This window comes from Athene noctua, chromosome 1 (genome assembly GCF_965140245.1).
Source record: "Athene noctua chromosome 1, bAthNoc1.hap1.1, whole genome shotgun sequence".
NCBI classification, from domain to species: domain Eukaryota; kingdom Metazoa; phylum Chordata; class Aves; order Strigiformes; family Strigidae; genus Athene; species Athene noctua.
Window position 1 is genome coordinate 237,067,339 of NC_134037.1, and position 16,508 is coordinate 237,083,846.

General features: G+C 38.6%; 1 protein-coding gene across 1 annotated transcript in view; it reads right to left on the reverse strand.

Moving 5' to 3' along the window:
- Positions 1–983: 983 nt before the first annotated feature.
- The window catches only part of FREM2 (FRAS1 related extracellular matrix 2), a 146,809-nt gene continuing 131,284 nt past the window's right edge, over positions 984–16,508 (reverse strand). Inside the window, exons 17-24 of the mRNA XM_074913776.1 lie at positions 14,609–14,801; positions 12,225–12,329; positions 10,928–11,055; positions 10,698–10,832; positions 5,613–5,739; positions 4,209–4,396; positions 3,147–3,293; positions 984–1,674 (exon numbers count right to left, since the gene is read on the reverse strand). Coding sequence (XP_074769877.1) covers positions 1,162–1,674; positions 3,147–3,293; positions 4,209–4,396; positions 5,613–5,739; positions 10,698–10,832; positions 10,928–11,055; positions 12,225–12,329; positions 14,609–14,801 — 1,536 coding nt within the window. The 3' untranslated portion in view covers positions 984–1,161. The remainder of the gene's footprint in view (positions 1,675–3,146; positions 3,294–4,208; positions 4,397–5,612; positions 5,740–10,697; positions 10,833–10,927; positions 11,056–12,224; positions 12,330–14,608; positions 14,802–16,508) is intronic.

The following is a 16,508-nucleotide window of genomic DNA, read 5'->3' on the forward strand; positions in this document are numbered from 1 at the left end:
TGAGAGAAAATTAAAATTACTCTTGCAAAAGTAGTCACTTGTTAAAAAATGCCAACAATGACCCAGCATGTTTGTCAAGATGTGTTGTGATTATACAGTAATAAATATTACTTGATTCAATCAAATGTTAATTTATACTTCACTTTGTTGCCATTTAATAAGGCAACTGACAATCACATGCTGGATTCATTATCATGATTCCTAGGCTCAGTTCAGGCAGAACCTTGTCCTCTGCATTTTGAATTTAACTCTATAATCTTCTCTAGGCACTGAAATACTAACGCTTGCATTTCCCAGCAGTGGACATGCACTAACAAATATAATTTACCTTACAACACTTCCATGATCCATTATAAAATTAAGAGGACATAAGCATCCAGTCTCTGTGAAAAACAAAATTCTTTCTGGATTTGTTGCATTCTTTGGCTTTTTATAAACATAAATAAGAAAAAAAAATCTAAGATTAAATAGCTGAATAGGAATTTGCAGAATAGAGTATGTATTGTATTCTGTGACATGCAACTGTCCTCAATGCTGTGTTGTCTAATCTAGCTGGTTTTTGGAAAAGTTCAGTTACACGTAAGTAAAAAAAAAAAAAAAAAAAAAAATCACTGGTATAGCTTAAGTGAAGTTAAAAGCTTATAGGAGGGAGGATTCATGCCTAAGGCACTTCATCATCCTTCAGACTAATTGTAGATATTGAGTTCTTTGTGAGAAACAGTACAAAATCTAACCAAAGAGTGTAAGGATTCCTCCTCTCAAGTATTCTGTGTTTCTGAAGAAACAGATTTCCTCTCTTATTGCAGACAGGATATATAGCACCTCTGGATAGTTTCTTCTACTTTATTGAAATGTCAGAAAATACAAAAACAAAACAAAAATGTCTCCCTTACAATGCAGTTCCTTGAATTTCTGCTTAAGATTAGTGCATGATATAGGGACAGCAGGTTTACCTTTTGTGCAAAGTGGAAGATTTGGTATGGATTCTTCTATTGTTGATAATGGGAGCAAGAGTTCAGAATAAAAAATTTCAAGTACACCTAGAAGCATGTGAACTCTTTATTCCTCATGAGTCACCATGATCTGCTGCTAACAAAGTGCAGTTCAAGTTTTTTTTTGAGGCACTCTGGAGACTCAGGCTTGAATCCTGTGGTCTTGGAATCAAACCTCTGAGCTGTCGCTGGTGTAATTATATGGTAGCATCATTGGTTCATTGCTGCCCGACTCCTTTGCAGCTTCCTTCTTCTCAGAATTTTGTTTCCATTTTAGAAGCAAAACGATGATTGCAATTAAACAGATGGCAAGTAAAATGGCAGCAGCTCCACCAATGATTGTGACTACACTGACCCCTGCACTTTGGTTATTCAGTTCCCTGGGGAGAACGCCACTGACTGCAATCTCCCTTTGAAGAACCTGTTTCTTGCTGGTGCGATCTAGCGCTATGTGCTGTATGTTTGTTCCTCGGTTGTTTTCTACTCCAATGTCTTTTGCAAGTTCTGCGTCCTGCTCAGCTCCCCTCTTGTGACGTCTCTGTGTCGATGTTCCTGGGCTCCCACCACTAAAGACCGAGTGGTACTGGTGCTCCACGCTTCTTTTGCCGATTCCGCGGTTAGCATTCTCTTTTGAACGTACAGTGTAGATTGTGTGGACGTACCACTCCCTACCCAAAGACACCTAGAAAGACACAATTTTTTGTATTTCATCACAGACCTACACAATTGGGACAGCACTATACACAGAAGAAATCAATCATTGTTCTGAACTGATTGCCTGGACAAGTACTTTCAAATCGCACACAGATAACCCTCCACTATGTGCCAAGGTGCACCAGAGGAACCACGTTTTCTACCAAAGTTTTAAGGTGGGGTGGTCTCCATTCCTCTCCATGGCCAGACTCTATGGTTATCCGGTTGATGAAGAAGCATTAACCTTGGCACTTTTTTTTTGGTACTGTTAGTACCAATGGTCACACAAACAACCTCAGCTGTAGACAGACCACAGAGGAGGACCTTTAGGCCCAACCTGCCAGCTGACTAGGCCCTGGCTGAGGCTTTATTTCCATCCTAACATAAGAAAACAATTTTTTACTGTGAGGATGGTTGAACATTGGAACAGGGAGGCTGCAGAGTCTCCATCCTTGGAGATATTCAAAATCCAACTGGACATGGCCCTGGGCAACCTGCTCTAGGTGACCCTGCTTTGAGCAGTGGGTTGCAGTTGACAATCTCCAGGGGTCCCTGACAAACTCAACCATTCTGTGATTGAGTGATTCCCTGCAGTCTGCATGAGATGACGCTATCTTCATTGAATTTGTCTTATATTTTCTGCATACATAATTATAATTACTGGAAATGGATTCTTCATACAAAAAATGAATTTTCATTTTCATGGGGGGCAGATTATGAAACCCTTTTTATACTGGTAAGTAAACTTTTCTGTTAAATATTCCATTGCTTACAGTGTGACCTTTAATACTAAATGCTCAGGCATAGGATTAAAATCTCAATATTTTTTCTACTAATTTGTACACTTGAGTTTTGCACATAGTTTTGCAAATACTAAAGAGACAAATAATGAAGAGACAACTCCTGGCTAGGTTATATAGATCAAAGGGATGAACACACACAGTTGAGGGATTATATTTAATTAAGAAGCAGGTGCACCCTTTAGTTGTCAATTTCTACTCTTTCCAGTGCTTAGATGTTTCACAATGTGCAAGTTTTCAAGGAAAGAATTGCACAGAAAATGATGAGTATCAACTAGATCTTGATGAAGTTTACTATAAATGCTTACAATTCTTTTATTTTTTGTATTTGACAAGTGAGATGGGAAGCAATAAAACAATGCTGTGTAACAACAAACTTAGCAAGTTCTTAGAAGAAATGCATAAGATAATTTGTATAATTTCTGGATAGACTGTGGAATTAAGCAAGAGAAAAGCATAGTATCCCCACAGAAATCTTTTAATAAGCACTCCAAATTTTATATCTACAAATTTTTAAGCATTTATAGTCCTGTTTGACTGTCACTGGAGTCAGAATAAATCTTTCTATTGGCTTCAATATGACTTACTGTTAACAACATTTCTTGTGCAAATATTTCTTTCTTGGTTCAGTACTCTTGCTAATAAGCTACAGAAATCATACCTGAAATAGAGGAGTTGAGTCTACTTTAAATCCATCAGAGCCTGGTTGTTTAACTAACGGAATTGCTTCAGGATCATCTATTGCAAGTTTTGCATTAAAAAGCACATTTCCAAAGCTTGTGACTTGCGTCTCTGGCTGAGCTTTGTCCTACATAATCATGAAGGGAAAAAAGTTTGTAAAAACAAAGATTCTTTTTTTCTAGGAAAAACAGTTCAAATATTTATATGCAATGTATAAATTGTGTAATTTATACATGTTATTTTATGCAATTCAGTGTAATAGCAAGACAAAAGACATGAGAAGCAGTTGTGGTCACATCTGACTTGTACTAACTCCTATTTAATCTCTTGCCTGAAGACATTTTTGTTGAAATACAAGGAGGAAACAATAGACAACAACCATAGCTACATTTCTAAAATAAAAAGGATACATAAATGTGGTCTGAAATAAAAGTAAGAAGTTTATTTCCTAGTTTAAAGAAGCAACCTTTCATTTCTATTAACAGGCATTCAGCTACATTAGTTTAGATAATTAGATAATCATCTTACTTAGAGTTAACTCTTTAAAAGTTGGGCATCAGGTCTGTAGGCATCTGGGTTTACTCAATACTTATTTTCAGAAGGGAAATGATCTCAGATATTCTAAGCTTTAGAGGTATCTCTTTTTCCCTATTGACTACAGAGGCAACCTGGATGACTAACTTTACATTATACAATACATTTTGGACAGCTAAAGATGCAACAAATTCCAGTCCTTAACTTGCATGTCTCCTAAGACTCCCTCTATGGTCGGTGGTTATAGACAATGCAGAGAAAAAGCCTATCTTGGGATTCTAACTTAGGTCAAACTCTAAATGATGAGTGTCCCCAGAAAGATTAAGAATGGAACCAGGAGGGAGAAAGGTAAGATACTGACTTCATCGGTTCATGCTAGTCTGCAGCTCGAGTCAAAAATCTGGTGCCATTGAGAACATTTTAAAGAACAGTTGGCTTTGAATAAAAAAGAATTTAGAAAAAGAATTCAAAATATGTATGTGCATCCTCCCAGAATTAGAATACTTACCACAATCTTAAATCTGTACAGAAGGGATGAAGAATCAGCAAGGCACCCATATTCAGTGTTGGATGGATTATATTTGGGTACATATCCATCAGCTCCTGTGCACAGGAAAACTTTCTCGATGCTACAGTAGAAGGAATCACCCAAATTCTGGACTGGATCCACCATCACCCGACCATATATGGTATCACCTGTAAACAGTGCAGACAGTTCACATTCTATTACACTGGAACATTGAGCACAGTGTTGAGGCTAAGTTAATAAGCCTAGTCAAGAAGCTTAGTGAAGTGTAATGTAACTATATCCAAAGACACCTTGCTACCCAGCTTCCTCTGTAGGGAAAGGCTGTGCATGGCCATTGTCAAAGGCCATGCACACTCTTCCATGCACTCTGGGCCACATAATAGCAGTAGGAGGCCATTTACTGTTGATATAACCTGAACCAGTTCAGGGACTGCTTTAATTCTGGGCTATACTTGGACTCTCCATTAAAAAAGTGACTTAAAGAAATATTATGTATTCCTCTGCACCAGAACAGGGTGTAGGTTTTGGACTCCTGACAATGCACTTTGTTGAAGATGTGCTCTTTTATATGTCAGTAGAATCCTCCTGTTCATGCTGCATAAGTTTACTTATACTTGGTAAGACTGGCATACTGTACAAGTGAAATGAGTATTATGAGAAGTCACTGAGACATTTTCTGAGACTTGGCTCCCTAGCATGTGATTGTGTTTCAGCTCTCTGATAATGTTTAAGATAAAACATGCTTGCCAGGCCTGTACAAATAACCTGGGCCATTGCTACACAGGCAAGAAAAGCATACTGTGTGCAGTGGTCAGATATATACGATAGAAAGTTGTAAGGAAGGTTGAGAATCTGGACAAGGAAAGGGGAAATGTTGTGTTACTTTTACAACAATGTGGAGCTTAGGTCAATCGAGAGATGTTCCAATTGAATCAATCATCTCAACCCCAGCCTACTCAGTGGAGGACAGGGGGAAGGGAGAAAGTCTTGATGCTGTGCAAGCACAGCAGCCAAAACATTGGCATGTTATCAACACTGTTTTAGCCACAGATGCAAAGCACAGCAATGTAGTGGCCAGATCTGGTACACTCACCCACAACAGAAAGACTGTGTAATATTCCCTTATCAACTAGGAATATTCTTAATATCAGCCAATGTTTATAAAGTGCTCAGCTTATGAGAAATGGCACCAGTACTGTAACCCTCAGAAATAAGTTTCAGGGCAGATTGGCCAACAGGTCTGATGCTGCCAGGTAGCAAAGGCAAATGCAAAAGAACACAAGCAGCAAACCCAACCCCTTACTCCTATCTTGTTTTGACTGAAACAGGATCATGATAGTGTAGAACACATATTAAATGTGCATGATTTGTGCACAACTATACCTTCTGAGAAAGCAACATCACTTTCTTGACCAAAGCCCATTGAGCCATCAGATAGCCACAGTGTCTTTTTGGAGAGGAGGAACATCTGGGTATTCAAGCTGAACTCAGCAGCCACTGGGTCACTGACCTAAAACACAACAACATCAGGCTCTTCAACAAGTATCCTTTAACAACTTAAACCAAATTATTTATTAGTTACACACACCTACATGCAATAATACAGTTTAACCCAAAAGACTTCTTTGTACTAGACATATATTGCTACATATTTTACATGCATACTACCTTATCGGCATCTGTGATATTTGATAGGATACTAGGTTAGTTTCTTCCCACCACATTCTTCCAAATCCCAGCCAAGAAGGTGCCCAGCGCAACTTATGTGTGGGGGTAACATGAGGAAAATATTTCCCTCAATAACTTGTCTCTCTCTGATTCATCACAGTCTGTTTTCTCTATCCCATTTTCATTCTTCCACCCAAGTCCCACCTCTGCTTCTGATCTTCTGCCAATTACTTGAAAGCACACATTGCTGAGGATTTATTTGCAAGTATCAGTTCTTCTGATATGCTGCAGGGTATCAGATCACACATGTGAAAATGCATATAACCATTTGAACATCTTTTTATGCTAATATTTATCTTTTTATATTTGTCATAGTTATCTAGGTTTTTTTCTTGATTACAAGAATGAACTAAACCAATACTATCAGTAGCAGGTTCTCACTGAGCCTTTTAACAAGTTTGAACGCAAACTATACAGGGACATGGCATAACAAAAGGGAAATAAAATATTGAACAGAAGAATTGGGGAGACCCCAAAGTTTAAAAAGATGCAGCGTACCTGAGGAAACAATGTGGAAGATACACACATTTAAAAAAGAAAAAGAAAAAGAAAAAAAAGAACAACAGGCCACTAAACAAATAAAAACCCGCTATCATATGTATGTGTATTTATGTATACATATGTATACGTGTGTGTAAAGGAAGGAAGGAAAACAGAAAGAAAACATTCTTGCTGGCTCATGGACAAGGGGCTGATTGAAACGGATATAACAGTATCAATGGAAACTACTGCTGGAAGTTATACAGCTGACACATTTATTCTTCTTCAAATCCTTTTTTCCCAGTAGAGTCCCCAAACTATCAAAGCACCAGGATCTGGCAAGAAGAATGTATAGTTGAAATATTTTCATAAACCCACAGCTACTCTTCAGAAAGAGGAACCCTACCCCCATAGAATTTTCACAGAAATAATAATTGAAAAAAGAATTTCAATTTTCTTGGAACGATTCCTTAGAAATGCCTCAGAGTCAGGTTGTTGGACTGCAGTCCCACAGCTTCAAATACCTGACTGGCACAACTGGTTTCCAGCTGTGGTTCTGAAAGAGAATCAAGCATGTCCTCATCAAGCTCTTCCTGGGTAGAATAAAAGTCCACTGAATAGGAAAGTGTGTATTCAGCTAAAGGCACTGGACTTCAGCCACACAGTTTACAACAATGGTAAGAGCAGTGGCATGGGGAAATACTATGAATATAGGCATGAATACATCTCTTAGGCATCTAGGCATCCTATTTTATGTTACTATTTTTATTTCAGTTTAATGTGTTAAGTCTTAGTGCTGCCAGTGGCTGACATGTAGCTATTATTTAAGACGGTAGTTTAAATGTAATTATTTTCATGTGCATTTGAGGCATTTTAAACAAGAATTCTTAAAAAAATAATCTGTGAGGATTTTCTAGGTAAAAAGAGTACTGTCAATTTATTCTGCCTATTTGCCATGCCTGTTAACTCTGCATATGGATGACTTGGTGACAGTGCAAATCACTCATGGTAGACATCCCCACCTCCATGGGACCAAAGCCCATGAGATACTGGGTACCTCAAGAAGCAGAGAGCTCTTCAGATCGGTCCATCCCAGGGCAGCAAGTATCCTGATTATGGAAGAGCTTCTGTCAGGAAATAGTCATGCACATTTAAAGAAAGGAGAGCTGAAAGGACTGGGATAAAACAGAGCTTGGAAGCTGACTATTGTTCATGTTCAGGAAATCCCAGAGCGAGACAGTGGTAATACAATCCTCACTAGTGTTCTAGGCTATCTGCTTCCCTCTTCAGGAGCCACAGAGAGAGGAAAAAGGAGCTGGGCAGATAAAGAAGGAAATGTTGAACCAAAATCTCCAGAGGGGAGACACCAAATATATTGTCTTCTTGATATTTGATATTTATTTGATATTTATTTGATATTTATTTGATATTTGATATTTATTAAAATGGTCCCTCACTCATGAACAATGAAAACAATTGTGAAGGAAATTAGAACAAAAAGTTTCCAAGAAAATGAAAAATCTCATATTAAAAAGCTGAAGAAGATAATTCAGAAGAGCAGCTGGAGCACTAGACTAAGAATTGGGAGAAACAACCCCTGTTCTGTCCCACGGGTCCTGAGTTGTCTTTCTAGACCATGCTTTTGCCAGAAAGGTTGGACCAGATGATACTCCCTCCCAACCTTGTTCTATGATTCCATGATTCTGTGATCATTTCATCATTAGACTTTACAGTCAAAGTAATTTTGGTCCAGTTGTGACACCTGACTCACTGACTTCACAGAATCATAGAGTGGTTTGGGTTGGAGGGCACCTTTAAATATCATCTAGCCCAACCTCCCTGACATGAGCAGGGACACAAAACCTGGCTTTGAACACTTCCAGGGAGGGGGCATCCACAGCTTCTCTGGACAACTTGTTCCAGTGTCTCACCATCCTCATTGTAAAAAATTTCTTCCTTATGTCCAATCTAAATCTATCCTCTTTCAGTTGCCCCTTGTCCTGTCACTACAACCCTTGGTAAAGTCTCCCTCTGTCTTTCTTATAAGCCCCCTTTATATATTGGGAGGCTGCAATAAAGTCTCCTTCACTCTTTCTCTTTTCTGGGCTGAATAGTCCCAACTCTCTGCCTTTTTTCACAGGAGAGGTATTCCAGCCCTCCGATCATTTTGTGGCCCTCCTCTGGACCCACTCCAACAGATCTATGTCTTTCTTGCACTGGGGACCCCAGTACTGGATGAAGTGGGCCTGTGCAAGGTATCAGGTGTTTCCTAGTCTAAGTCCTTTCATGCTCACTTCTGTCTTTTGTTTCTTATTTCTAAAACAATGGATAACAATGCTTACTTATTTTTGCAGAATAACTAGAAAATCTTACAAGTAAACTGCTAGATACTGCCTACTGAATTTGTGTTACTGTACTGCTGCTAATTGCTCCTTTTTTGGAACCTGTTTTAAGTCCAGATAGTCTTTCAATCTATGATCAAAGGGAACAATATCATGGGCCACAGAATTTCCTGAATTCCTTTTACTACGAGTTTCTCAAGAAAAAGAGCTGGTCTTGGATTGAAAATTGCTGGTGATGGGGAACTAACTGGCCACAGTCCTTTGTGATTATGATACCATTTCAATGTTGTACCTTATCCTTACTCTAAATTGATGTACCTGAAACTTCCATATACTGTATTGTTCAAGCTTTATCTGATATAATGACCCCTATAGTATCCATTTATTTATTCCAGGGCAGTTCTTAGTCATGGTTCCTGATTCTTTGTCATAAGCTTCTTCCAGGTAAGAGTTAGGTCTCTCCCTAGGCTACTGAGCCTATTTTGCAATGATATTTGCAGCTCTTTTGCATTTTCTTTGAATTAGCAGTGTCTTCTTGTTTATACTAGGACCAGACGCAAGCTGTGGTTTAGCACAACTGTGAATTGCTTTAGAGTTCCTAGAAGCAGGTTAGAAATGCCAGACAAAAGATGAAGTGCTGGACTAGTATAAATTCCCCTCACCCTCTCTATTCAAACTTTTTCAAAGTGTTTTGCTGGTTAACTATAAGAAAGCAGGTTTGAAATGCCAGACAAAAGATGAAGTGCTGGACTAGTATAAATTCCCCTCACCCTCTCCATTCAAACTTTTTCAAAATGTTTTGCTGGTTAACTCTAAGAAAGCAGGTTTCATTTCAGATCATGTATCATCTCTCTGCTTCACCAGGACTTAATGCCATATCAGGAGCCATCTGTTCTCCCATAGCTGGCATAATGTCAAATGAAAGCATAAAGACTGCTCACATTCCCTTGTGTACTCTGGCTCATTCAACAGAAAAATGATTGTGTGTTCCTGACTGATCCGGATCTGATTTATACTGTAAGATGATTTAATAGCATACATCTATACTATTAATGAGCATGAAACCACAGCCACACTGTTCCAGCATTAGTTGTATTGGCCCCAAATAATGGAAATTATATCACTTCTTCCTTACACATCCCAAGGTCATGCTAGCCCTTTTGATAACACTGTAAACTGCCAGTTTATGTTCTGATAACTATCCCACATGACCCCCAGATTTTTTTCAGTAAGTGCTTTCTACAGTGGAGTCCATTTCTCCATATTTTGTTCCCAGGAACACAACTTTACAGCTGAGTTTCATGAAAGGTATGCTGTTTGCCTGTTCCCATGTTCCCATGTGATCCATATTGCTATAGGTAGGTTTTGTCTGACTTTCGTGGGTCTTAAAGCTAAGCGTTTTACCACTGTTGGCTGTCTACACTTCCTCTATAGTCGGTGAAGGAAGTCCTACCTTAGGAGTGAACGAATCTTCCTCTGAAGGTCCCCCTTTTAATACCAGAGATCTAGCTCTGATCTTTGTGTCAGATGAAAACCTTCTGATAATAGTTTTACATATTTCTAATTATCTGATAAAACTATGTCATACCAAAGCCAACAGACAAGTAAAGAATTCTCAAAGGTTAGTTCATATCACAGTAACTATCCCCCAACCCAACGTCAATGAACTTATTGGCTATCAAAGACTGGCCATCCATTGAGGAGAAAAAAACATTTGTGTTCCTACATTAGCTTTTCCCATTTGGGTAAAACTGGTTAAACAGCAGGAGAGGAGTATGTGCTGTCCTACCAGTTTAGGAATTGATTTGCTTATAAGCAAGTAAATTCAGTTTCTAGCACTACCATTACAAGAGCAACAAAGACAATTTGGGAATCAGACTAAAAAGGAAACACAATGAAGGTATCATTGGAGTGGTACCTGCTGGAATCGGATATCCAGATCAAAAGTGATTGGCTCTCTAGGATTGCAGATCACTGGTAGGCTGTATTCCTGATGTGGAGCAGTGGTGCAAGCTATCAGCTTCACGGTGTACATTCCAGAATAGTCTCGAACCTGAAGAAAAAAAGAGAGAAAGAGACTCCTGTTCCACCAACATTCTAACTAACAGGCTGGGGCAACAGAAGACACAGCGAAGGCTGAGGATTTACCGCAAAATCTGAAACAAAGCTCCACTGCTGTACTGGCTGACTGTATGTTGTCTCACTTCGGATGAGGCTGAGGCTAAATGTAAGGCCCGGGTGATCAGCTGACATAACCATGGAAGTTAGAGATGAAGCTAGAAATATGTCAAGAGACAGATTTGTCACCTTTAGTGTTTGACTGCAAAGTCTCAGAGCCTGAAAAACATTCCCAATAATTCATAAACCATAATGCCATAGTTGATGTTAATACCTTTACACAGCACTGGGTTTTATTAACTGAAACTAACAAAATCAATTAAAGTCAACACAGCTGGGCCCCCTTGATTCTTGTTCAAGTGTCTATTAAATAGTTGCTTTTGGGCTACACAACCAGAACTCTATGAAGATTAAATTTAGCAGACAGGCAAAACAGTGAGAGTGGAATGGCAAAGATCTATAATCCCTCCTGTTTTAAACTTGGAATGTCAGCCTAGGGAACACAAAATAATTTCTCTTAGCAATGTAACTCTTTCGGCTCTGCCTGACAGGCAAAACTTAACATGCTAGAGGACAGCTGAGAAAAAGTAGAAGCACTATGAAGGAGTTTTATAGGTTAATAAAACTGAGTTAAAAATAAGAGATTTCTTAAAATCAATTTTTTCCCTTCTTATTATTGTTCAGAAATTTAATTTAGTTAGATAATCTTTTCCATGGCCACCATTCATTGTCAGATTTATGTCTGTAGACAGAGTCTTACACCTGTGATTATTCTGAATAAAGGCAGTGGGGTTTAAACAGATTAAATTGCAGGATCAGGTCCTCAGCAATGACTAATTGAATGGCAGTGAGAACGTTTCATTAACAGAGTGGTACAATGCTCACACAAAACCTTTTCTTACTTTCTGAAAAAGGTCTAAATAACCCAGAAAGTCTTCAAGTTAGAAAAGAAATTTTAACACTATATAAGTACCTAGGGCAACATAAGTAAATAGCTAATCACAACTTTTGGATTAAAACCAGATATATTTATAGATCCCTAATGGGCAGAATGGCCTAGATCTTAATCTTTCATAAATCAGGCTCTTGATCAAGTGGAACTATCTGGTTTCCATCAGATTCATTCATATTTCATTAAATTTGACAATCTGAATAAAGTAATCAGTGACAAGCAAAAAATACAAAATAGAGGAAAAGTCCTTATCTGAAGAGCACAGTACATAAAAAATTCAGGTATCAGTAGCAGAAATAAGAAAAATAAATAGTATAAAATTTAGGAGGGGTCTTTTTGGTTTTATAGTACTGGTAAAGTGTAGATTAAGCTTACCAGGATGGGACATCACAAACAGACCATGAAATCGGGCTTCAGTCTTGAAGTTGACAACCAAGCGCCCCTCTTCACTAATACGCATGCTGGTTGGGTACAGGGAACCTGGCAGTAGAAGCGAATTCACAAGGTTTATTCCACTTGCAGATGTCAGAAAAATCACACTCCTATGAGACACCAGCTCCACTCCTTCATTTCCCCTTGGCATGTCAGTTGTTTGGGAGAGGGCCTGCTCGTGCCTTTTGGGTTGACTCAAGATTTTCTCAAACAGGAATTTACACAGTGGGGCCTAGAGTTTTCACAATGCCTCAGCTTTCCAAAGCACATACATAACCTCCCTGCAAAGTCAAGGCTTTACATGTTATCATGGACCCATAGTCACTCTAGTAGGCTGAGGAAAGTCCACAGCACAGTTTGTCTTCAGGCAACAGAATGTTGCTAGGGGGTTCTATAGAAAGAAGAACACTTTTGTTTTCATCGGGTATTCAAGCTGGCGCCTATCAGTGAAAGCTGCTTCAGAGATACTCTTTACCAGTGCCTCCCTATCTATTGTCCCAAGACACCCATCAGCATTGTTTGTGGCTTCCGTGGCAATCTCCTTGAGGGTGCTTGAATCCATGAACTCATTCTGACAGGCTTTGCATTGATGGTGATTTCTGGCATGAAACTGACCCAAAACATGGGCCAAACGTTTCCTAATTTCCGGTTATAAGGTCTTGGTTGTACACCACAAGTGGTTTATTGCTGTAGCTTGCAGCCAAGTCTCTTTTTCTCTAGAGTTCTGCAAAGCTTCAGAGTTCAGGTGTTTCTTCCAGTGCTCCCTTACAGCCAGCCAGTGATGTGCCACCATTCTGCTTACCAGGAGCATGAATGTTCCTCCATGAATGTGTCAGAAACCTAACACACTCACCAATGTGAATGTATACCACCCATATAAAATCACCTGTACCAATCATATGTACTGGTACATTAGAAAGATATATGTGTATGAATTATGGCTTTAGAAGACCTTGACTGCTTTACAATTTTATGTAGAATTTATGTAGAACAATTATATGGATCCAGAAGTACAGAAATAAATTGGAAACTAGGTAACCCCTCCTGGCCCAGAAAAACAGCTGCTCATTGTACAAGGCTGTGGAGTAGGAAAATACTTCCCAAATCAGATTGGGCTATGTTGGGAGTCTACCCTCCACTACCTCACTGTGTTTATCATGTGTTTTGTGCTGGCTGTTTTCAAAGGGAGCTGCCAGTGTTCAGCATCTCCAAAGACCTGGCCATCAGCTTCTTAAACAGAGAAATGAAAAATTGAAGCATCAAAGAAAGGAAAATGGTGGCGTTAGACATACCACATAACTACAGAGACTGAAGATTAGATTGATCGCTGTTCAGTGACTAGTACATCATACAATTTGTGGCATGTGGCTTACTCTTTAGGCATGGCATGACATGTGCTTCATTCTTAATGCACTGTAGATCCCCCCTTGCCACTCCTCATTTGCTGCTCTTAACATGAGGATAGAAATTGCATAGCAATGACTCCTGTAGGTCATATACAGTTTGCAGAAACAAAAAATGTTTTTCTGTTCACTGGAGTGAGTGTCTGTATTCTCTCTTAGGTTGGGACAGATATGGAACACCTGAAGCTTAATGTTAGGAAAAACTAAGTAAATTTGCATAAATAGAACAAAGCAGCATATAGGTGTAACTATAGATTTTAATCTTTCACAGACAACTGTATGCCACTATTTAAAAAAAAACCCAAAACCTCTCTGCAAAGGTAAATTCTGTAATGATAGAGCTTGATTTAATGACTAATTATAGTCACAAACATTCACTGACAGTATCTATGACATTTAAAGAATGTTTCACAGTTTACTACTCTAACACATAGGACAGGCTAGTATACCCATTATATATTTCTGTATCTTTTGAATGTTTCATAATTCATGTTTTCAAAATATCAAGTTTCTGAAACTGTACATTCAGGGCCAGAAGAAAATGGTATCACAGAAAAGTTTCTTTTTTTCATTAAAGTGCAAACATCTTGTGTGGTAACAGAATATGAATACATAGTGAACCTTGAGGTTCTGAGTAGAAATAAATGTGTTAAGTTTTGCATGTGTACTTAAAACACAGCAAGACAACTATCTTTCTTTGCAATAAAAGAACTGATGTCAACTTTACATGGTTTTTATAAACACCGCAGCAGAGAACTGTGAGTGCTAGAAAATGACAGATTGTTTGTAACTGATAAGAAATTATATACTTTTTTTTTGTGTGTGTGTGTGTGTATTTGAATAACTGAAAAATCATCCTACTGTGTGCAAATTACACTCTTAGTAAAAGAACTCACATTCGATGGCAAGAAATCCAACACTCACCTTGGAGCTCTGCTTCAGGTGGGCTACCGATCCCATCCTTCCACAGGATGGCAGTGTCATACACAAAAGTCAGCCGGAGCTCTGACTGGAGGTCGAAATGCTGCCAGCCTCCCACACCCACTGGTGAGTGGAAAACATAAGAGACGTATAAGGGGACTCTCAGCGTGACATAGGACTGTACTAGGTTGAGAACCTATAAAAAGAAAAAATTACTTATTTAGGTTAGTGGTCATGAAAGGTGGCATTGCACAGGCAATCTGAAACAAAGAGAAAGAGAAAACAGAACTCGAAATAAATATTGTGACTGAAACAAATTCTTTCATTTTGCAAATTACAGATGAAGTGCAAACCACCACATTTCAATGGATTTCAGCTGAATTACAAAATCACAGAATTGTCTAGGTTGGAAAATACCTTGAAGATCATCCAGTCCAATCATCAACCCAGCACTGACAGTTCCCAAATACACCATATCCCTCAGCGCTATGTCGACCCGACTCTTAAACACCTCCAGGGATGGGGACTCCACCACCTCCCTGGGCAGCCCATTCCAATGCCCAACAACCCCTTCTGGAAAGAAATGCTTCCTAATATCCAGGCTAAACCTTCCCTGGGTTTTGAGGCCATTCCCTCTTGTCCTATCACTTACTACTTGGTTAAAGAGACTCATCCCCAGCTCTCTGCACCCTCCTTTCAGGGAGCTGTAGAGGGCGATGAGGTCTCCTCTCAGCCTCCTCTTCTCCAGACTAAAAAACCACAGTTCCCTTAGCCGCTCCTTGTATGACATTCCTTCAAGTTCCATTTTTGTATTTCAAACTGAATATGTGTTCTGATAAAACATACACCCCTCAATTTTGACACATCATTTTTGTTTAGGTTTTTTAAGTATATAAACAATATGGCTACAAATGAAGGCTTTAGGATTTTTTCAAATATCCTTTTGTATTTGCTCTATCTTTTGCCTTAACCGACTCTTTCGCTTTCATTCTTACAGTACTATCCTCTAAGAAGCTCTTCTGGAAGACCCTGAATTTGCTCAGATGTCATTGCAAGACTGAGTCCTTGGATGGTACTTAGTATCTCTGGAAATATTTCTTTCTTTCTGCATGGTAGTAGCTAACATACTGCATGCAAACACACAGAACATACTGTTTATCACTGTCTGGAAGAAGTAAAAATAATATGCAAGTTGATACAGATTTAAAAATAGACCCTTTATGCGTATATTGTACAAAACAATAGCACTATATTTAATTATTATCAGTCAGAGAATTAACATATTCTTTCTATATATTTTGATGAAAAAAGGCAAGAAGAACAGCGTCAGTAAACTGTCAGCTCTTAAAATAGCTCTTACAAGATACATGGATCCAAACCTTTCTGAAGCGACTTTGCATTTATGTTTTGTTAGAAATACTTTTTCATTCACATCTCGTTGATTAGAAATGTGCAATCCAGATGCCTTTAGCATCGTAGGAAATGCTACGTATCTTCTACATATCTTAGGAAAACGTAGAAGAAAAGTCATTGAGATCATTTCCCAGTGGGACACTTTTCAAAGGCATAAATGGTGTTGAACTCTCATTTACTTCCAATAGAAATTCCATATGTAAATGTGTACATCTGAACATTTCCCTGAAGTGATTACCTTACAAGCTTCTAGAGACTGTTTTGCACTATTAAAAATCCCCAACATACAAAGAACTTTACAAGTTGTGTAAAAATCAAACTGTTTCTGGGTTCACCCAGTGGCATGTCAAGGAGCTGAATGTCCATTACCTTACAGTTGCTTTACATTTCCAAATGACAGACAAAACTTTTAGTAATGCTATGAAACCACAGATATTCTGCCTGCTCTGACTAAATACTCTGAATTAAGGAGTTCATTATGGCAAATGTT